Source organism: Teleopsis dalmanni, chromosome 1, assembly GCF_002237135.1.
Source record: "Teleopsis dalmanni isolate 2A chromosome 1, ASM223713v2, whole genome shotgun sequence".
NCBI lineage: Eukaryota > Metazoa > Arthropoda > Insecta > Diptera > Diopsidae > Teleopsis > Teleopsis dalmanni.
In genome coordinates, this window is record NC_051846.1 from 101,391,811 (window position 1) to 101,418,762 (window position 26,952).

At 32.0% G+C, this 26,952-nt stretch overlaps 1 protein-coding gene across 1 annotated transcript; it reads left to right on the forward strand.

Annotated features, from left to right (window-relative positions):
* Positions 1–2,252: 2,252 nt before the first annotated feature.
* On the forward strand, positions 2,253–10,007 carry LOC119662945 (mediator of RNA polymerase II transcription subunit 18-like). The gene is made up of 3 exons (XM_038072603.1): positions 2,253–2,359; positions 9,360–9,643; positions 9,697–10,007. The coding sequence occupies exons 1-3, from the start codon at positions 2,253–2,255 to the stop codon at positions 9,936–9,938; spliced, it is 633 nt and encodes a 210-aa protein (XP_037928531.1). The 3' UTR covers positions 9,939–10,007.
* Positions 10,008–26,952: the final 16,945 nt, after the last annotated feature.

The window sequence follows — 26,952 nt, forward strand, 5'->3', positions numbered from 1 at the left end:
TTATACGACATCACCCCAGTACCTTCGTGTAACATATTTATTACTTGGGACTGCAGTGCTTTCGGAAGCACCACTCTATATATCACCACTCTGTATAAGTTGAATATTATTTTTAATTTTTGTCCGTAATTTGATGTTGCTTGTTCGATAGATCAAGCAGGAGAGACCGAGCGCACTTTTGCGAAGTTGGGAGCTACCGAAGCCAAACGGGACTTTTCCAGACAAATAAGTGAATGTCCCGTTTGGTAGCAACCATGCGTTCGAATAATATCGTATGATTGCTCCGTTAATAAAACTAAGCACAGGGCCGGATTTGGGAAACGCGTGTGTTAACTTACTTTCTGCTCAAAAAGTAATCGGATTTTGTAAATAAAACACACAAATTTAAATTTTATTCCAAATATATTTTATCTCCTTCAAAATATGCTCCTTCTGAAGCGATACACATATGCCAATACTTAACCCAATCTTCCACACACTTTTCGTAGGCCCGTGAAGGTATGGCTTTTAGTTCCTTCAGCGAATTCTCTTTTACCGATTCAATCGACTTAAAACGCTTACCACGAAGGAGCAATTTGAGTTTCCATAACAGAAAAAAGTCACACGGATCCAGATCTGGCGAATATGGTGCCTGAGCAATGACAGTGGTGCCGTGTTTGGTCAAAAAATCGCGTGCAACAAGAGCCGTGTGTGATGGAGCATTATCGTGGTGAAGAATCCAATTGTTGGCTTTCCACAAATCTGGTCTTTTCTTACGGTTGGACTCACACAAATAATAAAATTTAGTTAATAATTCTATTGTATTTGATATAAGAATATAATAATAAAAATTTAATATATAAAAAATAATCAATTATTGTATAATATGGTGTTTATGAATATTCTTCATGAAACTATTGTTACTGTATGGCATAGCCGAATCTTGACAGCCAAAGATATTAAAAGCATTTACACTAATAACAACTGTGGTTGCGCTACTCTGGTGTTTTCGCATCATGTCATAGGCAAACATCATATATTAGTATGAAGCCAGTATAAAATTTCAGCAAAAATCAAATTTTAAATAATTTGGAAGACTTGTGCATTTCATGCACACAAAGGCAGTCATATATTTTAAGAAAAAGAAAAGCACACAAACAAAATCGAAGCATCACATTCAAAAATATTGTCTCACCTACCCATGCATATATATACTTAGTAAGTGTGCAATAAAAAGAAGAGTAGAAAAAATTTACCAAGAAACTTACATACGCATGAACTAGAAGCTATGTGTGCATTTGCTCTGATATTAGAGTTTTTTTCTATATGATTTTGTCCAAGCAAAATACAACATATTCGCTATTGGTTTGATTGCTGACTTCACTAACAAAATAGCATTGATCATATATAAAATAATAAGTTCGATTTCAGAATTCATGATTTTTTTAACAGAGGCAAATTACATGTCTTTATATTTCTATGTGTTTGCTATAAGATAATACAATAGAAGTATACATATGTTTGAATCAGTTATGTAGTAAAACAAAAAGAAACGTGCATAGAATTCACCAGACATATTCAAGTTCTAGACTCTTCTGATGAAAGAAGGGCTCAGTACAACATTTTGAATTTAATTTTATATCTTTAGCCTTGTTGCATTTGATGTAATATTTTTTTTCATATCTGATACTAATTTAATTCTTTCATGTCTATTGTTACCTATTAGCAACAAAATGAAATGTACATTTTATCTATAGGCAACAATATGAAATCTTGTACATTTCATCTTATAAATCCAGCTGTTTGAATTATTTTTGCGAACATTTTGTTTAAATGATAGTTTAGTATGTTGTGAAAACAAAAAAGTGGATCACATAATATAATCAATGCATTTGTTCAATTACTAGCTTCGTTTCTGTGTGACTACTTATTTGAAAAATAATTCAGCAAAAGCGTTTGTGCAAAAGTTTTAAAAAAACAATTTCTTTGCTACAAATGGATTTAATTATTAAAAACAGTTAAAAGAATAAAATATAAAAAAAAAACATTTTTGAAAAGTGCCTATAGACAATATTGGTTCATAACATGTCATTTTAAAAGCAAATGGTGATGAAATTCATTCACTGGATTGAGTTGTTGGGAAAAATAGGGAAAGTGTTATTGCTGAAAACGCTGTAGGAAAGTTTTGAAAGAACTGATTCGAATAGCTTGCAGTGGAAAGACTTGAACATGAACGTATGTGACATTTCGTACCAAACTAGAAAGTTTACGAAATGGTCAAAAATCCTATTGACTCTTTTAACGATTTCATTGATGACAAAATAGTACAAAAGATCTGCGACGAAACAAATTTATATGCGTTACAAACCAAAGGCGCAGAGTATAAATGCAAAAAATTTTAGATAATATTATGAACACATGTTCTTATGTTGATCTTGCTGACATATTATTTGAACTCTACAAAATCAAAAATTGTTATATCGGAGAGCCAGAAAAAAATAAAAGCGGGAAAGCAAACCATATGCCGTTGCTGAATTTTCAATTAAAATTGAATTAAGTTGAACTAATCCACACAAAAGAACTTTTTGTGTAGATTGTATACTTTTTTGTTAATTTGTTCTTTTATGGACAGATTTTGTTAATACGTAATATTTAATAACAGTTAAACCCAGAATCATAAAACTTTGAAATTTATACCAGTTCATATCTAAGGCTCAACTTACTAAGAATATCTTATCGAAAAAAATTAAGCGCCGCTCAAATTAATGCGGGTATGAAAGGGTTTAGAAAGACGTTGTAATATCTTCTTGTAATGTTCAAATGTTATATGACAGGATTGCCAGTAATTTTCAACATAATGTTTATTCAGAAAACACTCCAACAAAACTTCGGTTGCAACTCCGAATTGTGCATACAGAAAAGTTCGCGCAATATTTAGCGGATGCAAAATTTAATTTTTTTTCATGAGATAGATTTTTTGTTACGTTTATTTTGAATTTTAAATATAGGATTTAAAAATCTAATTATACAGATAACTAAAATTGAATTTTGTTTCAAAATAAATTTTTTAAATAAATCAAACCAAATAAAAATTTTCAAATCTTCCTCACAATCTATGTTACCGTTATCAATGCAGCTAAGCATATTATATTATATTGTGTATGAAAAATAAAATTTTTTATCTTATTGTTTATTATTTAAAAAAATTTTTTTTTTAATTAAGCTTTGTATTATTTTTACTATGATAAATGTATTTATTATTTTGCATTACATACTACTGTATTCAAAACAAATATTACTTTATTTTTTTAATTAATTAAAAATTTCAAAAGGCGCAATTAATATCAGAAGTCGCTAATATGTACGCAAAACAACAACACTACTACTTTATCTAGACGACTAACATCTTAGCAACTGTAAAAGACAATATTATCAAAGCATTAAGCGACGTACTGTAAACTGCATTAAAAATTTCATCGGATATTTTAATAATATTTCAAATTTAATTTGGCATTCAATTTTTTTGAATATGTTGAACAATTGAATTTCCTTCTACCAAAAACTACAAGGACTGCAAAAGCAACTATACGCATACACACGATTTAGTTTCTTCACTTTCAAACACACAAAGTTAAAATAAATAAAACAACAATACAAATACCAACTCAAACAATAACAAGCAACAACAATGAATGGAAAACACTTTTTAGTTGGAAAATAGTTTCTTTTGGTCATTTTGGTCAAATTTATGCATTAAATTCAACGAACTTAAAATCAATGAAACCAATAAATCTAAAGCTATAATTTATTTTACAACTTAGTGATGTTCTGCAATACATCAAACTTTGCTAGTAAATTCCACAAATATTGTAGCTTGGCATGGTTTTACAAGTTAGAAAGCAATTCGAGTCAGGGCACGCAGATTATTCATTTAGTTTTAATATAATGTAGTTATATCTAGTTTAATTATTTGATTCGATATTCGTAATAAATCAAGTAAATCTTTGAATTAAATTTATAAAATTTGAAAAGGTAGATATCAGAATTTATTTGGTTATTCTACAAGAACTCATCATTTTCTGAGAGTCAAGCTGAGAGTATCTTGAACACGGCTACTGAGTTTATATAGCTGGTATACAGTTACCTATTACCATTGATGCTAATACTCCTCTACTTATTTACCCCACTGTACCCAGAAAATTCAACTAATAAATTCTATAATTTATTAGAATCATTCAATTCCATAAATTAATAAATCTATACAGCATCCAAGTATAATAGTATTTCATACTTTAGCATTTTGTTAAGTGTAGCTTAACATTCCAATGCAATATAAACTAAACCAAAAACATAGAAATATAAAGACATGTAATTTGCCTCTGTTAAAAAAATCATGAATTCTGAAAAGGTACACGCAATGGGAAAAACATGTCTGTTCAAACATATAAACAATCGAACTTATTATTTTATGTATGATCAATGCTATTTTGTTAGTGAAGTCAGCAATCAAACCAATATATAATTTGATATAAGAATATAATAATAAAAACTATTACCATTGATGCTAATACTCCTCTACTTATTTACCCCACTGTACCCAGAAAATTCAATAATAAATTCTATAATTTATTAGAATCATTCAATTCCATAAATTAAAAAATGCGTATACAGCTTATCCAGAAGTATAATGAGTATTTTTCATACTATTCGCATTTTGTTAAGTGTAGCTTAACATTCCAATGCAATATAAACTAAACCCTAATAAACGCACTTGAGACAGCCAGTAGCTACAACAGAAAACGCTACTATAAATATTCAAGAAGATACACGCATCATCTATCGCGTGATCATCTTAAGAATTCATGACACACATACAGTCAAAAGATGAACTGTAGAATTTTTGCTGATATAGCATAATTTCAAGCAGAGAGCTTGAGAGATGACGCTATGTAAGTAACATTTATGTTTTTCGTTGTCATCAAAAACATAGAAATATAAACACATGTAATTTGCCTCTGTTAGAAAAATCATGAATTCTGAAAATGTACTCGCAATGGGAAAAACATATCTGTTCAAACGTATAAACAATCGAACTTATTATTTTATGTATGATCACTGCTATTTTGTTAGTGTAAACACCAATCAAACCAATATCATACACAACATATTTTGCTTAGGCAAAATCATATAGAAAAAACTCTAATATGAGAGCAAATGCGTACATAGCTTCTGGTTCATGCGTAAGAAGGGAGCCAAAGATGAAGTAAAGTTTCTTATTACGGACTGGATAGATCAATACTTTTTTACTCTTCTTTGTTATGGCACACTTACTAAATATCTTTGTATGCATGGGTATGTAAGACAATATTTTTGAATGTGATGCTTGGACTTTGTTTTTGTACATTTTTTTTTTCTTGAAATATATGACTGGCTTTGTGTGCATAAAATGCACAAGTTTTTCAAAAGTATTTTAAGTTTGATTTTTGCTGAAATTTTATACTGGCTTCATACAAAAATATGATGTTTGCCTTTGATATGATGCGATAACAGCGGAGTAGCGCAACCACAGTTGTTATTAGTGTAAATGCTCTTAATATGTTTGGTTGCGAAGACTGTACTATGCCATACAGTAGCAATGGTTTCATGAAGAATATTCATAAACATATATAACTTAATATAACTTAATTATTCAAAATAGATATATTAACTAAATTTAATTACATATTATTTATAATTATTTAAAATAAATTCATTTGTATTAGGGTGAATATTTTTGTATCATTGCTAATTTATCAAAGCATTTATAAATAGTATTAGACTCTTATTTTTAATCGTACCTACAAATACCAAACAAAAAAACAAATTCATACAAAATCATACAAACAAATCAAATACCTGCATCCCTCAAATAACTTGTGTGATACACGTTTGTTTGCATTTTGTGCTCTTACTTCAACTTTTGCTTACGAAGTCTTCGAAGTTTTTCACTGCACTTAAACTTCGAAGACTTCGAGAACAAAAATTTACAAAAAATTCGAATTTATTTCCAACTTCGAGGACTTCGTTTACTAGTCGAATATTCGGATTCTTCGATTACTGTTAAATATCCGCTAAGTTCTAAGCAAGTAAAGAGTGTTGTGTTACAATCATTTGCAGTAGAAAGTATAGTAACGACAAATGTAGTGTCTTTATATTACCAACATAATTCAGATATTGCTTCTGTAGTGGCTACATACGCTTAATAAGTTAGAACGTATGAATAGTTGAAACATGAACTGCAGAGCAAATATAAATAGTTTAGTTAGTTTAGAACATATGAACAGTGGGAACAGTAATTAATGTTAATGTAAGATAAGCAAGTGAAAAAATAAAGTTGTTCTTCTGATTCTTCTGGAATCATTTGTTGTTTTATTTCCATACTTCCATCAGAATTATGACAATATGTAGTGTCAGACACAAAACCTTCAAAGAAATTATGATTTCATTCAATCAATTAAAATATAGTTTTCGATATCATGATATTCTTAATTTATTGTTTTTCTTTCTCTTTGTTATGAAACACTTGTAATAATAGGTGTAGTAAAGAGGAATTTATTATTTAAAGGCTTATTTAGCATAATTACAATGATCCGACTTAGGTCAAATATGCGCCGTTTTGTTCAATAACTTGTTACCATTTTGATAGAAGTCCTCGTCTCTGTTTGCAAAAATTGAGACAGTCAATTTTCACAGGCCTCTTTTGAAGCGAAATTTTCACCAAAAAAATCGTCCATCGTTCTTCATGAACAGGAATAGATGGTAACTAGCACAGATTGGTGCAAGGTGTGGACTATAAGGTGGATACATAAGAACTTCTCAATCAAGCTCACGAAACTTTTGGCGCAGCATTATCGATGTGTGTGCCCTCTCCTATTTTCCACAGCCGCTATTTCTGGGCGTTTGCTTCATTCAGACGGTTTAACGGTCCAATTGTTGACAGTAAAGTTCTGAGTTAAGAGTTTTGGAATTTTTGGAGCAGTTCATAGTAAATGATTCTCTGCCAACTCCATCAAACACACAGTAAATTATTTCTGGCAGTCAATCCTGCTTTGGCCACATCCGGCTCACCACGATTCGACTACCGTATAGGATATTGTTTTCGCCAGCAATTGTGTCGTAGAGAACATTAGAAAAGAACGTTTAAAAGAAAACAAGTGTGTTATTTAAATCTAGAGATGATAGTCTAATTTATTCAATAAAACACTTTGGTATTTATATCGTTTAAAACTTATACTATGTTCAGACACACCTTAAATTCACAGAAATCTTAATTTCATTTTCGTTTTAACGAATTTAAGTTATTTTTTCTATACAAAATTTAGTTTAATACTCTGTTCGACAGCCGAATTTCCTTAATTTCTTATTTACGGAAATTTAAAAATGAAATTAAGTTCATTTCGAAAGTGTTCATACTGCCCCAAACTAAGCAAATTATATGTTTATAAATCGAATGTTAAAAATTACATGCTCCAAACACCTTTTGCATCTGGGAAATTTTAAAAGTTGATTATCATAACTATAAAGGATGTCATTTAGTAGTTTTATTAGCTTTAGTAGATTACAGGTATGCAAATTATTATTTTTCACTCTATTTTAAATTGATAATTTTGCATGTCGTAATAGTAACTTTTCTGTTGCATCTGCGGCGTTTTTTAATTTTCTTTCATGACTTCGATGTTATTACCATAATTCATTTACTGAACGTATTTTAGTTCTGTCAGAAGCAAATTATTTTTATTTAAATTTAAAAGCGTTGTTAATATCTTCCTTTGATTTCTGATCTTTAAATTTAGCCAAACTTGAAATAGATTGAATACTTTTAGAGTACTTACTATACAGTACAACAAAAATGGTTTTATTTTTAATTTGCGCAAATATGCGCAGCCAATTTTTTAAAAACTATTAGTACAAAGTTTAGCATTGCTAAACAGAGAAAATCCCAAACCATTATAAAATTGATCTTTTTTTTAAGAGCAACTAACAACTAGAGACTAAGCAATGAAATCTTTACAGTTGTATCAGAAAAAACAGTGGTATCAAAATACCGGTGATGTTCTAAATTAGTGGTATAATGGTTCTAACCTGTGGCATCAAAATACCGTTGGCGTTACAATTTCTTAGGAAGACTTAGCGACAGTGTAGGTGCGTGTCAAGTCAGTATGCTGGCGCTAAGCCATTTTTCATAAAAATTCCGCGCCTTTTTATATGAATACTCACCCTTATTTCATTGGTTGTATGCACATCCGCACAAATGTGATTCATCGTACTTGCAAAGGTTGATGCTTTTTTTGCCTAATTTTTGGCATTGTATTGCAAATTACAGGGAGCATTAACCTTTTCTTAAAACTCCCTTATCTAGTATTGACTGTGTGTGTGAGTTTTTTGGCTATCTGTTAGAAATGGTTCGTTCAATTTATACATGAAAGATACGTGGTTTTCAAATTTATATATTTATTTATTATAATAAAACAAATATTAATCCGTAATTAAAAGATGTATATATAAATAGTGGATAATTATGGTATGTATTCATTTATTTAAATATATTTCTTCATTTATTGTAAATTTATTTCATAATTATCATTGTTGTACTATTGTTAATGTTTGTTTATGTAGGGTGGAAATTTGCACAAATTTCCGTCCTTACAAATTTGACTGGATACTGATTAATATATCATTTACAGTGGCCTCAAATGGCTCATTTCAAATGAGTAATTTAAAGGTGTTTATATATTCGTTGTAATTCAATGAATGTAATTTGGAACTTATTCTAACCTCATTGGAAGTCATTTATACTGAATGAGATCCAATGGATCTTATTTGCGCTTGAGATTTTGTATGCAAAAATAAGTCATTTGCTTTTCATTTTTGATTTATCACCAAAATGAGCATTTGAGGCCAGTGTAAATACCATAAAATATCAATTTTATTTTCTACTAAAAAAATATTTTCTGAACGGTACTATTTTAAATGTGTTTGTTTTACTAGTCTACAAATTTTCTAATCTTGTTGTTAAGATATATTAATTATTTCTATTTAAAATTAACTTAGTAGATAGCTGAATGTAAATATCATGGCTAAACTAAAACAATTAGATTTTTACCAGTTTAATCGTAAATCATTTTTTAAACTAGTACATTTCCAATAGAAGTCAACATCTAAATAAGGGAGTAATAAACATATAAAATTTCACATATATTTATTTTTCTGCTGTTATATTTTTCTAATTTGATAACTTTTCTGGCAGATTTTCTAACTATTTTAAAGTAAATAACCACGTTTTTATATATTTTGCTGATAAATTTAGATATTTTTTATAACATTTTTTTTATGTGTTTCAGATTGAAAGGACTCTGCGATAACATTGATGTGTCACCGGAGTTGTTCAATGACTTAGAAATTTGTTTTAATTTAAGACAACTTAATCAAACTCCCTTAATGCTTCGTGCCCGTAGAGCTTTGGACTGCGATATGCCGTATCAATTACGTTACATTGGTCAAGCAGAAATGGACCGATCTCGACCAACTCTAGTTCGTTCTAGTATAGACATCGGATGTACTTCTTCAGTTTTAGATTTTCTAACTGAACTAGGTTGTCGCATTGATTTTGAATTCATTAGTAGAGGTAAGACCAGAAAAAATAACCCAAATATGATAAATATGATTTTTTTTATATAGGCTTCATGTTTCGTAAGGGCCGGATGAAAATAACCGTTGCAAAAATAATAAAAATTATCCCTGGTAACCAGCAAGATGTAGGAAGTGAGTCTCTATCTCAAAGTCATCTCGTAGAGTTGTCAGTACTAGCACCAAATGGACATGAAGCACTTAGTGAAGAAATGCGTATATTTGCTGAACAATTAAAACCTTTAGTCCAACTTGAAAAAATGGATTACAAAAGATTAGGATCTTTATCATAAATGAAATATAATAATTTTATGTAAAGATATATGTACAATTAGAAATAAATACAAAAATATTTATACTTATTCATGTTGGTTTTTGTATATATATAGTAGGCGTTTCTGGCTTATTCGCCTAAATGCGGACAATGACCAAATAACAGTCTTTTGAAGTAATATTGATATCGGTTTTCGAAAAAGCAGTTTTATTTTGTATTTATGTATTACTACAATTAAATTAGATGAAAAATGAAATCTATGAATATTTCATAAGCTGAAAAGTTCTATAAATATTTGTTTTGGAATTTAATACATATGTGGGCTAGAATGTAAAAAGAATATCGTGTAATGGAGGTAATCGCGATATTTGTAATCATGATATTCGAAGTCAAATGTCACTAAAAGTTTTTTGTGAATATGTCATATTCATTGCGTCCATTGAAATTAAAATTACTACTAAAGTTGTAAAATACTGTAAAAAAATCATACAAATAATCGTTTTTAAGATAGAACGCAATAAGTATTGAATCAAACCAATATTTCGTTGTTATTCAAATTTCATTTGAATTAGTATTAAATTTTAAATTGTTTTTTTTTTTTTGTGATAAGCCATATGTTTTGATATTTTTGCTAGGGAAATTTTTTGTTCTTGTAATATGTATAACTAAAGGAAAGCATTGAATGTGCTTACAATTACACTTTTTTCATACATTCTTAAAAATTTGTAAATTGTAAATAATTTGAAAATATTGATTTTCCACAATTTTTGTTTATTTTTAAAATAGTTTTGTTTTCAAAATTTATAATACCTTTTAATTTTATTTAAATTTTTGTTTCCAAACAACTTTTGACAAATGACTGGAATATTTGTTTTCAATGAAGGTTCACAATAGAAGGGTTTTTGCTTTGGTAATATTTTTTCTTCAGTTTCTTTACAAGAACGGCAACTCCATTGTGAATTAAAAATTGTGTTTTCGCACAACAACGATTTGCCGTGGACCTCTTGAAAATGTTAGTATAAAATGCAATAACACTAGCTGAAATCACTGAAATTTTTTACCTTTTCACTTTTTCCCACTACTTCAGATACATTTGAGGACGGAATATTGTCCAAATGTGCGAAAGGATGTAAAAAATTCAAATCCCTTTATAAATTTCCGGACAACAATGTGGAACGAAAGTAAACTTAGCATTTAAGTTTTACGTGAATTTGTGGCATAAGTGCACAATTGTTTTACAGTATATGGTATGTGGAATAACAGTTATAGATGTGTTAATTAAAACATTTGTACATTTCGAGTCATGCCAATAACTCGAAGCATTTCAAGAGCGATCTTGAGGAGACCTAATCATAAAGATAGAGAGACCATAATTGAAAGTAATACCTCAGATAACTCGCTTAGTTTTAATTCGCAAATAGACTTAATACGTTTGGAAAGTCTACTCGCAATAAAAGTTAAGAGTAATAGCACGCAAGGAGCGCAAGCTATAGAACCAATACAGAACAGTTTAACCGCATAATAGGCATGATGAAATAAGTACTTAACAAACTTTATGAACAAGATGCGGACTGCTCTGGGTACATTACGCGATCACACACTTGCACCGGAGGTATCACGCGTTAAAGTTCCATTGCCACGTAGGAGTGTGTCAAGGACGCCAAGGATGACGACATATAATCCAGGTTTTTCAAGCGAGAGGTAATGCTATTTGAGGAGGATGAACATATGCCCAGAAGATATACTGATGTTGGAAGGTGGCATATAACTTTGACGGCTCCGCTAGAGACATGACGGTAGAAAGCTGTATCTTTAGGATTGAGCCTATGCGTGAACAGTACGAATTACCTTATCATGCTTTACAGATTTTTATTGTCAAATGACAGGACCAGTATTAAAGTGGTTTTGGCAAGTGCTTGAAGATCATTCGGGAGACAGTGTGTTTGATTATTTTCAGTTAATGAAGGAAATTGTAGACAGGAAACAACAGGTTGGGGAGAATTTTGAACAATTTTATTAAGACATTCACAATTTAACATTTAAGTTAAGACGAAAAATGCCAGAAAGAGAATTGGCCTCAATCATTAAAAACAATGTAAAAACCAGCTTAGCGATCTTAATATTTTCAGTTTCATTTCAAAGTTTGGTTGAGTTTCGCGCTGAGAAAAAATGAGCGGAGGATTACAGTTCAAGGCAAGCATGTTAAGACTGCCAATGGGGGAAAAACTCCGATAGTTGGAGTGGTATCTTTAAAAGTACAGTGGGAAGGTGAAGAAAAATATATGGATTTTTTAGTTGTCCCTTCTTTATAAAAGGAATTTTATTTTGATATTAACTTCTGGAAAACATTTCATATACCAATATTGAGCAAGAACTGTAAAGTAAAAGAATTAGTACCTACAGCAACAGATCTCCAAGTGACATCAAATCCTCATAAATTGACGGAATCGAAGCAAATAGCTCTAGCCCGAATAATTAAAAAATTCCAATCATGAAATGAATTAGGTTTAGGGAGTAATACGCTAGAAAAGTATGTTATAGAAGTTATTGATGAACATTTACCAGTCAAATAAAGACATTATTCAATATCTCTGGCTATTCAAAAACTCATGTCTGATGAGTTGGATAGGATGCTCAGTTTAGAAGTAATTGAAAAGAGTAATAATACCTGGAACTTACCAGTAACACTAGTAATTAAAGATACCAAAAATAGGCTTAATCTAAATGCGCGAAAAATCAACGAACGCACAATTAGGGATGCCTATCCGTTGTCCCGTATAGCAGGTATACTACTTTACCATTTTACTGTCATGCCGTTCGGGTTGTGCTATCCTGATCCTGATTTCTATCCTGATTTCGATAGTCATTTGGAACTCTTTAAACAGGTAGCTAATTGTTTGAGCGAACCTTTTCATGAATGTAGAGAAAAGCAAATTTTGCTATAAAGAGGTGAAATATTTAGGCTACGTGGTAGGAAATGGCAACATAAGTACTGATCCCAGTAAGGTGGAAGCAATGAATGAATTTCTTAAACCCAAAACGTCAAAACAACTTCGACGGTTTTTAGGTATTACTGGCTGGTACCGGCGTTTCATAAAGGACTATGCCTCTATTGCGGCACCTTCGCATGATTGTGTAACTAAGGTTCAGATAAAAAGATTCTCTTTATCTAAAAATGCTACAGATGAAATTAGAAAACTAAAAGATAGTTTAGTATCTGCACCAGTACTGACAAATCTCAATTTTGAGAGTTATTTTTATATTCAGTGTGATGCTCCCATTGATGGTGGTGGAGGAGTTTGATTTTAAATAGATGAGTTAGGGAATGAGAGACCGACTGCATACATGTCAGTTCAACTAAATAATGCATAACGAAATTACAGTGTAACAGAATTAGAATGTTATGCAGAGAAAAGATTAGGGCGTATGTAAAGGGTAACCATTCACGATAATAACGGACCATGCTAGCTTAAAATGGCTCATGAATCAGAAAGATTTATCTGGCGGACTGGCTCGGTGGAATCTAAGACTACAAGTGTTTCGAATTTCGAAATAGAACATTGCAAAGGTTCAGAAAATGTCCTTCGAGATGCGCTGTCACGGATGTTTGTGAAAGAACTTCGTTTTGAGTCAAGCGGCTTGATATTGATCTCAAGTCAGAATCCCTTTTAACAGAAGAATACCAGAAACTGGAAAAAATAATAGAAGCAGGACAGGATAAGTTACCTGATTTGTATATATCTGATGGTTATGTATTGTAACGACCCAATTTTTGCCGTCCTATAAAATTAGGGTTACATAAGTTGCGCGACCCTAAAGTATTTGTTTAAAAAAAAAAACGTAATGCGTTTTTGCAAAACATGCAAAAACAATTCTTAGGTGGAGGAAAAAATACACAAGTGGAGTAAACAAGCAACGACAAAACTAATATATTTTTTTTAAAGCATGGAATGGTCACGTAGACATGCAAAAACAATTCTTGGTGGAAAATACATAAGTGGAGTAAACAAGCAAAGGCAAAACTTATATATTTTTTTTTACAGCAAGCATGGAATGGTCATGTAGATATGCAAAAACAATTCTTGGAGGAAAGAAAATACACAAGTGAAGTAAACCAGCAAGCAACTGAAAGTTTAATGTGTTTTGCAAAATAGGCAAAAACAATTTGTAGAGGTAGAAATGCACATTTGTCGAAAACAAGCCAGATAGCGGGACAAAAAGCGTCGACAAGATCGAATAAAAGAGGACGAAATTGTGAAATCGGTTTTTTTTGATATATTCCTCTTGAGCAGAGTGGACGAGTTGTGTTTTGTTGAATTACCACCCGTGAGCAGAGCGGACGAGGCTGAAGCGGATTTGCTGCCGATAGTTGACAACAGTTGCGGAACCATTATACCAATCTGGGATCTTTAAAAGTTGCCAGATAGAGAAATTTCATAGGAGGCTTAAAAAGTACCCTATGGGAAATCTCGATTGAAGGTATTAACTGGCACGTGGCTTTGGCAGATATGAGAAGGAGCAGGAAGCACTAAGGAATTGAGTAACAAAAGAAGAATAATAAAATCTTGGTAAGCTCGTTCTATAATACCAGTATATATATAATTTTTTTTAAGTGTGTTATGTAAGAGACGTATGTATAGTAAATACAGCTTGTGTTTTTTTTTAACATCAATACGCTGGGGAATCATAGTTACAACTGCGTATTCCTGCGTCTTCGGCTTAATTCGCGATAATTAGAAAATCTGTGCTTGGCTACGTCAAAAACCAAATTTTACGAATATTATATCTTGTGTTTATCAACAGTTGGTGGTTTTAATAAATTCAACACGCTGGGGAATTATAGTTACAACTGCATATTCCTGCGTCTTCGGCTTAATTCGCGATAATTAGAAAATCTGTGCTTGGCTACGTCAAAAACCAAATTCTACGAATAGTATATCCGGTAGTGGCATATAGCGAACAAGATAAATTCTATTTATTTATAAAAATTGTTTATGTATTTTTTTTTACAAATACTATTTCTAGAGAGTAAGAATTGTAACCAAAGTTAACTAGATTTACATATATATTGAACAAGATAAATTCTACTTATTTATAAAATTGTTTATAAAGAGGTTTTTTCGAACAGTAGTGAAATACAACAACAAAAAAATTTTTTTTTTTATATTATTTTAATTAATTGAGTTTTTGGCCGTTTCGAGTATTGCCAAATACCCATCATCAGTGGTCTTGGAAATAATTCTTGTATTTAATTATTCGTAAATAATTATTTTTTGAGATTGTAAGTACCAGGAATCGAACTCGGGTCCTGCCAAATGTGAAGCTCAGAATCAGCGCACCTTAACCAACTGATCCAAAGCCGTACTTGACTTTTTTGTTCGCATATTTTTCTGGAGTTTTTTTACTAGTACTATGAAAGTTTGTATTAACTATTTTACTTGCTGTGTTTGTATTAGAACGAAATCATAAACAAGTTTGCTATTAAAAATAATAGTCACTTTCGTCTGGAATATTTGACGTTAAATTACAACTTATATTCATAAAATTGTTTATGTATTTTTTTTATAAATACTATTACTGGAGAATATGAATTGTGACTAAAGTTAACTAGATTTGTATATATATTGAACAAGATAAACTTTTTTTTTTTAATTAAGAAAATTTATTTATTTACCTTATGTAACGCTATTTTATGTAATTAATTGAATTGGAATAATATATATACCGAGAATAAAGAACAAGTGGATACAAAAGTTAACGTGGTGTTGAATAGAACAGAGACTAGGGACGAAAGAATCATTAGAAATTACGCTGTGAATCGGAGTCGAGTCCAAAAATATAAATTGTCTTGTGAGAACCCTGGACACTGCTGAACTATCTCAGCTATAGACTGCCCCACGTAAAGGAGTTCATTACAAGTGGCGCCCGAGCAGGGACCTTCGACTAAAAGATACGATTCGGAAGCTAATCAGTCACTTAGGGAACAATATAAACATTCGACACGAAGAACTACACTGTCATCATGGGCCGCACTTGGATAAGAAATGCGCGGAAAGATGATCTGGTCACGTACTTGGAAGAATTTGGCTTGGAAACTGCCGGAACCGTTGAAGACCTACGTCGTCGCTTGTCTAATTTCGTGGCACAAACCGATCATTAACCTCCCGTACTGCTACCATTGAATGAGTTGGAAATCAAACATAGTAAGACATCCACAGAGGAGATAAACTTAGATTACGGAGATCTGGAGTCGTTGGGACAACTAGCTAACCCCCTACCAGATATACCTATGAGACAAACAATTGCAATTGAACCACCTGTAACAGAACCATCAATGCGTGAGACACTGACTTTCCCCGTTCCATACATACCACATAGAAATACGCAGGCAGCCGTCATCGATCAAGTCAGAAAATGGTCGACACGGTCTGACGATAATCAAGATCCCTTAGCGTTCGTCGAACGAGTGGAAGAGTTAGCAGAAGTATACCACATCCCCAAAGACGCGTTGGCTAGAAGCATGCCGGAACTGTTGAAAGGTCAGGCACTGGAATGGTTTCGCCACAATAAGAAGGAGTGGAAGCACTGACACCTTTTCAAGTACGATTTCTTAAACTTCTTTTTGCCATACCGATACTTTGAGCGTTTGGAAGATGATCTACGTGCCCTATTGCAGCAAGCAGGAGAACCTTTCCGACGATACGTCCTTCAAATGCAGAAACTAATACGACATCTGAAGATGTCTGATCAGGAGAAACTGGAACTATTATATCGGAATTGTACCACCGAATATAAAAAATATATTAAACGACGAGACTTTGGGTCATTGGAAGAGCTCATTGCCCTTGAAACTATTAACCACGAAGAGAGCGAGAGGAGAACAAAGGAAACTGGTTACTCAAGTCGACGTAACATCCCTTCAGAACGTACTAACAACGAGACAAAAGGTGAAAGAATAAAACACGCGAATCCTTTTCGGCAACCGAAAGATCCGTCATTCGCGGAGATCACCCCGATTAATCTTTCAACGGCATGCTTCCGATGTGGCAGAACCGGCCACATGGCTAGATCATGCCGAAATCCACAAGTGCTATTCTGTTGGCGGTGTGGTAAGCGGGATGTGCGAACCATTGAATGTTGTAATAAAGGGCGGGAAACTTCGTACGGTCATGTATACCACAGCCCCGAGACGTGACCACGAACCAAACTTCGGGGCCCATCCATTCACAATAGAGCATAATCGACTCTATGCGCAGATAACTGTCGAAGGACACCCCATTACGGCAATCATCGACACCAGAGCTAGTAGAAGCTTTATAAAATCAAGTATTGTACAAAGGATGTCTGAAAAGGTTACAGAAACGAATATAGTAGTTAGAATGGCGGATGGTTCACCGCAATAGGTTACTAAAAGCTTTAAGGCAGACGTTAAGATAGGCGAACAACGGTACATGATGGATTTCTTACTTCTCGACGGGATGGTACAGCAGGCGGTATTAGGAATGGACCTATTAGCTCTGACACAGAGTGTATTTAACATAGGGGGAGTTGACATAAGGTTCGATGAGAACATAGCACAAGTTAAGCCACAGATAGTATTCAATTCAACGATAAGTGAAGCACATAATATCACGTCCTTCTTACAAAGAGAACTCACAGCATTCGATGATATACGAGGAGTATCAGATATCGCTTCCCACGTCATTACTATGAGGGATGAGATGTGTAATAATTAAAACCAGGGACACAAATATATATATGTGAAATTTTGTTGGCAGTTAACAGCCTGGAAAAGCCTTTTGTTAGCAGCAATGGTAACTAGAGTAACCTGGGTTCACCAAAAGTAGTATAGGTGGATTCTACCACGGGGACTGGAAAGGTGAGAAATTGTGGCGTTTCATCTAATTCTTAATAGTTAATTTTATTGCGAAAGAATACACCTGGGAAAACAGTTTTGTCAAGCATACAATAAATACACCATAGCTGTAGCGCATAATGTTATTGAGTTTTGTTATAATATACCTTTCCACCTTGGTTTATTAATTCATATCTTAGTAGAAACAACAAACATCTACTTTGTTCGACGGTCGTCACGCAACTGTCGCTTTTATTACTCTTCCTCTTAGTTCTACCTTAGTTTAGAGTGTTTGTTGAATTCTATCTTATGACTACAATACTTATATACTATCATACAACTACAATATGTATATACTATCATACAACTACAATACTTATATACTATCATACATCTACAATACTTATACTACTACAACTTGGCCGTCTTGACCTCAAGGATATCCTGATTCTTGATTTCTACTTTTAGACCTTAACATTCTAGTGCTTTCATTATTATTAACATTTTTCTCTCTGTCATCTGACACCATAGATTTTCCAAACCACGGTTTCATATTTGAAGCTGCCCAAATACATTTATACACCGCTTAAGAATGTTGAAACCCTTCTGCATCTTCTATCACAAACCTATCGTTCCCAAGTATTTTTGTGATTTTATAAGGGCCTTTGAATTTAGGTATTAGTTTTTTTTAAACTCCGATATGAGTATCATAATTTCTTATCCTAACATAATCACCTATCTTATATATTGTCCCTTCTCTACGCTTCATATTCACAACTTTTTCATTATATTTTTGAGCTTTTTGTTGTTTTTCCTCTGCAACGAGTAGTAGTTGCTCTAAATTCCTTTCTGGTGCGTTTTGTTCAATATCTACTACGTTCTCTTTAAGGCTATCTATAACTTTCCCTTTTTGATTTACTCCAAATAACATAACACTCGGATGTTCACCGATCATTCTATGAACTGTATTGTTCATGGCATATTCAACTGTTTCTACAACTTTGTCCCAGCTTTGGTCTGACTGCGCACTTACTAACTTAGCTATCATGGGTCTTAGATTTCTGTTGACACGTTCTACTTGGCCGTTAGCTTGCGGAGATGCGGCGGCTATTTTTATGTGTTGAACGTTATTAGCATTTAAAAATGACTCGAATGCACCAGACGTAAAACATGACCCTCTGTCTGAAATAATACACCTGGGTCTGCTATAAGCTCTAAAGTAATCGCATAATGCTTGCACCGCCTCCCTTGACTTTGTCGTTTTTGTTTCTTTCCTTCTTTCCTTCAATTTCCACTTCTTTCCTTCAATCGGTCCAAAATGATCGATGTGAACAACGTCAAAAGGACTTATTCCTTTCGGAATATTGTGTAAAAAACCATCATGTCTACCACTTTTATCTGAAAAAGCAATACACTTTAAACAATTTTTTATATGAACGTCTACTTTTTCTTCATGTTTGGAAACCAATAAGTTTTGGAAATTATTTTTACCGCTTTGTCAACACCTACATGACCCATTTCATCATGATATTTGTGTAATACGTTTGATTCTATTATTTCAGGGACACAGAATAATAGGTTGTTGTTATTATTTTTTCTATAAACTATACCATTACGCATTTCATATGTTTTACTTTCTGCCTTTTCCAACTGCACCTTAAGAGCTTTTAACTTACTGTCCCTGTTCTGACATACTATTAAATCCTGTTCGAACGAATTTCCCTCTACTACTAATATATTTGTGCTTCTACTTAGCGCATCTACTTGTTGCATGTTCTTTCCTGACCTATGTTGTACTTCATAGTCATAATTTTGTAATTCCAATGCCCATCTGGCTATTCTTGGATTCAACTCTTTTTTTTGAAGTGTGAGTGTTAACGAATTGCAATCTGTAACTATCTTGAACTTTCGTTCCGTTAAGTACACCCGAAACAAAGAATCTATAGTACAAAGAAGTGCCACGCCCATACAAACGTAATACCCACTTTATTTTGCTGGTGAATTTATAATAAATCCACCCAACCTCATGCAACAATGTTCGATCGAGTCACAACTGGTATGATGTTCAGTTCAAACCTACATGTGAATCAAGTAAGGCTGACAAAAGCCCGACTGCATACGTATTTAATCATACATACAACCCTCTGTATTACATTATACGCATGTTTGTATGTTTGTTCGCTGTAAAATGTTCAAGCGATCAAACAGCATTTCAGTGACGAAATCAAAATTGTGTACATTTGATAATGTTTTGAATTTAATAGTATAAAACAAAAACAAAATTGCCTGTTTGATATTGTTATGAATTGTATTGTAAAAACACAATACGAATTTATTTGTCTCAAATCAGATTTTTCCATTCTATGAAGTTTTATATTTAAATGTTGTCCATGCGAAATTTAAATAGTTTTAAATCGGGAAAATTTCTTTTGGATCTCTTACAATGAGATAAACAACACTTATTACCCGCAATCGTTTTACGATTCATTTTAGAGAGTTTAAACTTTTTGAACAAATCAAACTAAGTATGAATAAATTTTAAATGTCTAATATAAATGTATATGGGCACCAAAAAACTGTATAATATTTATATAAACTTTCAATATTTTTTTGGTTTTAAGAATTGTAAAAGACTTCACAAAACACGTAAAACATTTTTTAAAATAATTACAAAAAGTCACCAAAAATTCAAACTATTAAGACGTAGTTCCATTTGAGATAACATATATGCACAAATGTGTGCAACAAAAACATACATATTTATATGCTGCAGACTTTATATATCCAATATCACATTCGTACATACATAATGGTTTTTGTAGAGCATCGTTTGATGCAATAAAAATAATATATTATATTACTCTTTACTCCTATGATATGGGGCTTTCCAGAACAAGAAGATAAAGCAACAAATTATATGGAAAAATTGTTTCAGGGATTTCTTTACCATTCACTTCGCTACTAATCAGTATATATTAATAAAATAGAAAAATAAAAACAAGAAAGGCAAAAGAAACAGGCGTATAAAAACAATTGTGGGTTGCAATGAGTTTGAACTGAACATCATACCACTGAACATCACACTCTCTTTTGAGCCAAAAACGGAAATCATTTGTTCGATCAATATTACTTTGTGTGAGAATATTTGGTGTAGAGTGGAGCCAATTTTGTATAATAAGTGTTCGAACTACACTGTCTTCTAATTTGTAAGCTTTTTCTAACGCTTCAAGTTGCGTAATCCAAACATTAAAATTGTTACCATCGCATTCCGGTAAAAATTCTCTTAATATTATGAGCGGTACTTCTTTTCTTTGTACTGAATATTCACATTCGCTTAAACTCGAAGTGTTTAATTGTAATTGAGTCATTTTCTTTGTTAATTCATTCTCTTTTTCAAACAGATCACGCTCTTTCTTAAGCAACTCAATTTCTTTTTGCATGAGTTGCATTTTTTTATTTATTCTTCTCTAATAGTAGTTTCTTTTTGCATTTTTGCTTCCTCCGTTTCATTGTTATTCACTTCTTCCCTTACAATTGGATTTCGCTCGTTACTCATAATTTCACAATTTTGTACAACTGACTGCTCAACTGCTTCATCACATTCCGGCATCACTGTTTTTTTTTATACTCATCGGCGCACATTCACTGCGAATATGCTGTGGCACTTTTGCTAAACGCGCAATTAACTGCGTTTGGTTTCCACTTACATGCAACTTCACTTTTATCAGCCAATTTTTTAGCTCCTCCACCGTTAGATCATCAAAATATAAAACGTCAGCTATTCCATCCATTCTTTACAGTTTTATATAAAAATTTTATATATATATATTTAATTACACACGGACGTTAAAAAAAATTTTTTTTATTTCTTTATCCAACTTCTGAGTTTTAGTAGAAACAACAAACATCTACTTTGTTCGACGGTCGTCACGCAACTGTCGCTTTTATTACTCTTTCTCTTTCTCTTAATTTACATGTGTTTGCTTAATTCTATCTTATGACTACAATACTTACAATACATACAACTACAATACTTACCCAGCGGGACTTTCAGCGCTGAGGGAATCGATTCCTAGCGCTGATTATTCAAAGGAAACTCCTAATTACTTTAACACGTGCATGTCATTGCGGGCAAGCGCTGAATAGTTCGATTACCTTTTCAAATTTGTAATGCAACATTTCAGTGCTGACATGCTCGCTTACCTTTTCGAATTTGTAATGCAACATATCAGCGCTGACATGTTCGCTTACTTTTTCGAAATTGTAAAGCAACATATCAGCGCTGACATGTTAGTTTACCTTTTCGAATTTGTAATGCAACATATCAGCGCTGACATGTTCGCTAACCTTTTAAATTTTACCTATGTTATTGATTTTTAAATAAAATACTATAAATTTTTTTGGATAAATTATATTTTATATTTATGTTTTATTAAATTAAAATATTAATATTTACATAAAAATATATAACATACTTATATATATGAATATTTTTCTGTGAAATTGTTACTAAAACCTTGAAGAGATTTCCAGACTCGATTCGATCACTTGTTTCGGCTTACCATCTGTACTTAAAGCATCTGTAAATACAAAAGTATGTTATTGTATACGCTAAAGTTAATTATGTACAATATACCATACCAAAAAGTGCTGCTGTCACATTCTCTAACGCTCTTAAGGACTTCTTGCCTTGGGTACCATTCTCCAAAATTCCACGTAATCTTTCGCGTAATTGGTTGTTTTTTAATAACGCGTCTCATTGATGCAGTCTATAAAAAACGTAATAGATGAAAAGAAATGTATGAATTAATAAAATTGTTACATGTGAATATATTAATAAGTTGAAATTGAAAGTAAGAAACATATATAATTTAACTTACAACTACTTCAACGGCAGTGATTTCTTCATTAAATTGAATTAAATCTTCCTCAGTTTGAATTGTAAAATTTTCCAATTAAAACACCTGACTACCTTTTACCCCTTGCTTTAGAATGACTGCATTCGCAGCACATTGGTCAATTAATCGTTCTTGACGCAGTAGAATCTACATAATACAAAACAAAAATTACAATTATCATTTTAAATATATTTACTTAATTTTGCATATACTTACAGTGAGTTTATGTTAAATTACAAATTATATTTTATTTATATTTTCGATTTTATTTTGATTTTAAAAATTAAAAATTGTTCACTGCACGCACTTCACTAAAATCAAAAGCAGACTAAATGTATACAATGTAGGCAAAACAAGAAATTCTTAATTCTCATATGCTTTTCTTCTTCATTCTTTTATAATTTCAACCCCGAAATTGCCTATGTCGAACACAAATGTCGAAAACAAAGAAAAATAAAAACGAAGAGCTATTACCTCCTCGCTTACTTTTTCAGCGCTGGCATAATGGTGTCGCTGGGAATATTCAGTTCAATTCTATACGTAAAAAAAGTTACACTGACAAAAGGCCAACTGCATACGTATTCAATCACACATGCAACCCTCTGTATTATAATATACGCATGTTTGTATGTTTGTTCGCTGTAAAATATTCAACTGAATAAACAGCATTTCAGCGACAAATTTAAAATTATGTACATTTGATAAATTTTTGAATTTGAAAGAATATAAAGCAAGATTATCTGTTTGATATTGTTCTGAATTGTGGTTTAAAAACACAACACGAATTTATTTATATCTCAAATCTATTCTATGATGCTTTGGTTTCAAATGTTGTCCATGCACAATGTTTCCGAAGTAATATTATTATTACCAATTTTAACATTTCAATCCGGTGTAAATAGCATTCATGCGTTTCGTCAAACCAGGAAGCATTATTAGTGGTTTTAGTGACTTCTATACACTTTTCTACCAATATTTTTTTTCCTATACTGCTAATATTTTTATTTTCTTTAAAAATCTTTTCAAACACTTTTATATGAATCTTGCAAATATTGAAAAATGAATTTGTTGGTGGACACAAACTTCTAAAATTACTGTTAAGCTTGTAATTTTTAGTGTGTATGAACATCTTTGATAGATAAGACAAAATTTCACTGGATTTGCAAATTTATTTGTTTGCGTACTTACTCCCTCAATAACTTGTTTATTTTCGCGCTCAGAACGCTGAGCACTCATTTCAGGCTTTTTTTTGTTTGGGGCAATCTGTTTGTTGTTTTAATTTTTTATCCATATTAAAGACAGAAATAATTCAAAATTCACTTTCAAGCCTAAACACAAGCAATGGAATTTTAAGTGCCTATGTATGAGGTTGCTATTTTGCAAATTTTAGATTTAAAGACCCGCATTTTCTCTATTTAAACTATTTGAAAGCAAAGCAAACCAAAACGCGTCATAACACTTTAACTAGAAAGCTAATATGCGATGTCAATAAATGCGGATGCATTTGCTGTGACTAAGGAACTATTCCTATGAAACTCTTTATTTATAGTTGCAGATTTAATTGCTGCTGCAACAATACAACTCAGACTTTGAGCAGCAAGCCTCACTCGCATTTTTTCAAAACAAGTAGGTGAAATATAAACTATTGTCAATTTCGACATTTTCGTCATGTTTTGCTGTTTTAAATTAAACAATTCTCTTATCACATCAAATTTAATTTTGACGTCAGCTGTTTTAACATCTACCTTTATAATTGCATTTCTTATGGATTTTATTAAATGCGGTAAATTATATAAAAGATAGATTTTTACATTGTTATGAATAAAGTACGGTCTTTCCACTGAAATATTCAATAACTTATAGCAATTCCGATTTTTAGGACCTTGATCACATGTTATTGCACGCACTTTCAATCCCAATTTCTCTGCACAGTCTAAATTATTCTTTAATAACTGTCATAGTGATGGCCCATTGATTGAGTTATTCATTACAACATAATTCAGAAGGGATTTCCAATTTTTTATAATTATTCTTTAATAACTGTCATAGTGATGGCCCATTGATTGAGTTATTCATTACAACATAATTCAGAAGGGATTTCCAATTTTTTATAAGCTCCCTCAACATAAAAACGCAAATAAGCGTACCTATCTCATCTGTTCGTTTATTTCCTAAATCAATCAGCCCACAAATCACATCTGCAGAGGCATTGTAAGTTAAATTTTTTTTATAACAATTTCATCAAATATTAAAATGCATCATTAAAATATTAAAATTTTAAGCACTGTATAAATACAAATATTATGTCCAGGCTGTAAACTGTTTATATCATTCCATCTCCGCAGGGATGAAGGACTGGGAAAATTCAAATTTAACGTGTTACTTATAATAACTTATAATACATAATTTGTGTAATATGTCATTCATTCAAATTCCAGATAGCTACAATTCTTCGATTACGTATGTACGCTACTTGGTGCTAACCCAGATCCTTAATCTGTGTTAGCTTGGTAGCCAATTTTTATGTGTAAAGTAGTTTGAGCACTTTTAACCCAAACTACTTGTATTTTCTATGTTGATTAGTTTGAGCACTTGAAACCCAAACTAATCGATGCGAGAAAGTAAGAAAGTTATAATTGATTTTTCTTTTCCTTCTGAACTTTATTAAAATTATTTCTTATATTTATACAAAATTATTTAATTAACAAGCTATTAAATTATGCATTAATTGACAATAAATATTAATGCATAATTCACAAATAAATAAATTTGCCTACGCTGTGCTGACATAATTATAGGCCAACATATTACACACTTTCTTTAGTGCATTGACCAACAAGAAAAGCTGATAATGCAAAATTGCACTTTTCGTTGGTCAATGACTGGTCGCAGTGTTGGCCCAAATAATATGTAAACACATGTAACCAAATAACAAAAAAAAACAAAAATATAAAATAATATTAATTAAATGCAAACATAAACATTCTCCCCGCCGTTGAGTGCTAACTCAACTTGTCCTAGGTTGTGGTCACAATGAAGTCCAAATTTTGTTGACGTAATTCTGCATTCTGCATATCATTTCCTCGTGTTGAAATTTCGCTTATTGTGTGTTTCTGACATATGTTATGTTTGGTTTTCCAAGTAATGATTATTATTATTGTTATAGAAATTAACAACGCCAAATAACTTATCGTATGATGATGAATACTGTTTAATCGCACTCTAGAGGGAAGATATGTCAAGTTTTCCTTAGTTAGCCGGTTTTGCAATTCTGTGAGTTCTTTGAGTTGTGTTTTTACATCATTTGGTGTTGTATTGAAGATTTTCTGCATCTCATTAATGTGTACAACTGTTGATAAATTTCCAAATCGTGGAAATGACGTGGATACAGTGCTGGAGATAGTGGCCATGTATGGTTATTTCTGCGTTTTTAATGATGCACGTAGGTTCAAATATTAGCACTCCGGATCCTATCAGTGAGAAATGACTCAAGTAGGTCTCACAACTAGCTGACATCAATGTTTCAAGTTTTGTTGCGTATAGCCACTGGTTCGGGTTGTGTAGTTGTTTCAATGCAATATTTCCTTGAAGTTTTATTATATTGCATGTTGTTGACTGATTACCATTAAATAGATTAATTTCACATGAATGTACCGATGATGCTATACCTAGTCTTGTTTGTTTATTAGCGCAAAGGTATATATTATCCTTGGTTAAAAAACATTCCCGTAACTCATGGTCATCAAATGGAATGTACTGATCTCGAACAGTGTTGGTTGCCAAGTACTCCACTTCAGTTTTGATAATTATCATGGTTTTGTTTATTACAACCGGTATCGGTGTTGTCTTGAACAATTCAAATTGCTGCTTGTCTAGCAGTGGTAGTTGTATTAAAAATAATACATGCTGATTTTTAATTGTTGACTTCACTTTCATTAGCTTGTAAAAATCGGTCAAATTGTCTTCTGTGAAGGGTAGTGTACGCGATGATGGTAAGTGGCCTTTGATTCTGTTAATCTGCTTTGTTAATTGATCAGGAGTTAATAGCAGTGGACTGATTTTCCCATGATGTGTATCTGTAAGCACATCAATTATCTCCGACTGGATGTGTTGAAGATTGGATACCATTAATGTGAGTTCTGCAGATAATGAAAGTAGTAATTGAGTGACATGTGACATGTTCTGTTGTAGTTCCAATTCTATTCAGAAACTCATCAACCTGCTTTTGCAAATGATTCATTCGGGACTGCATGGTAACTTCATCTCGTTTGATTATATTT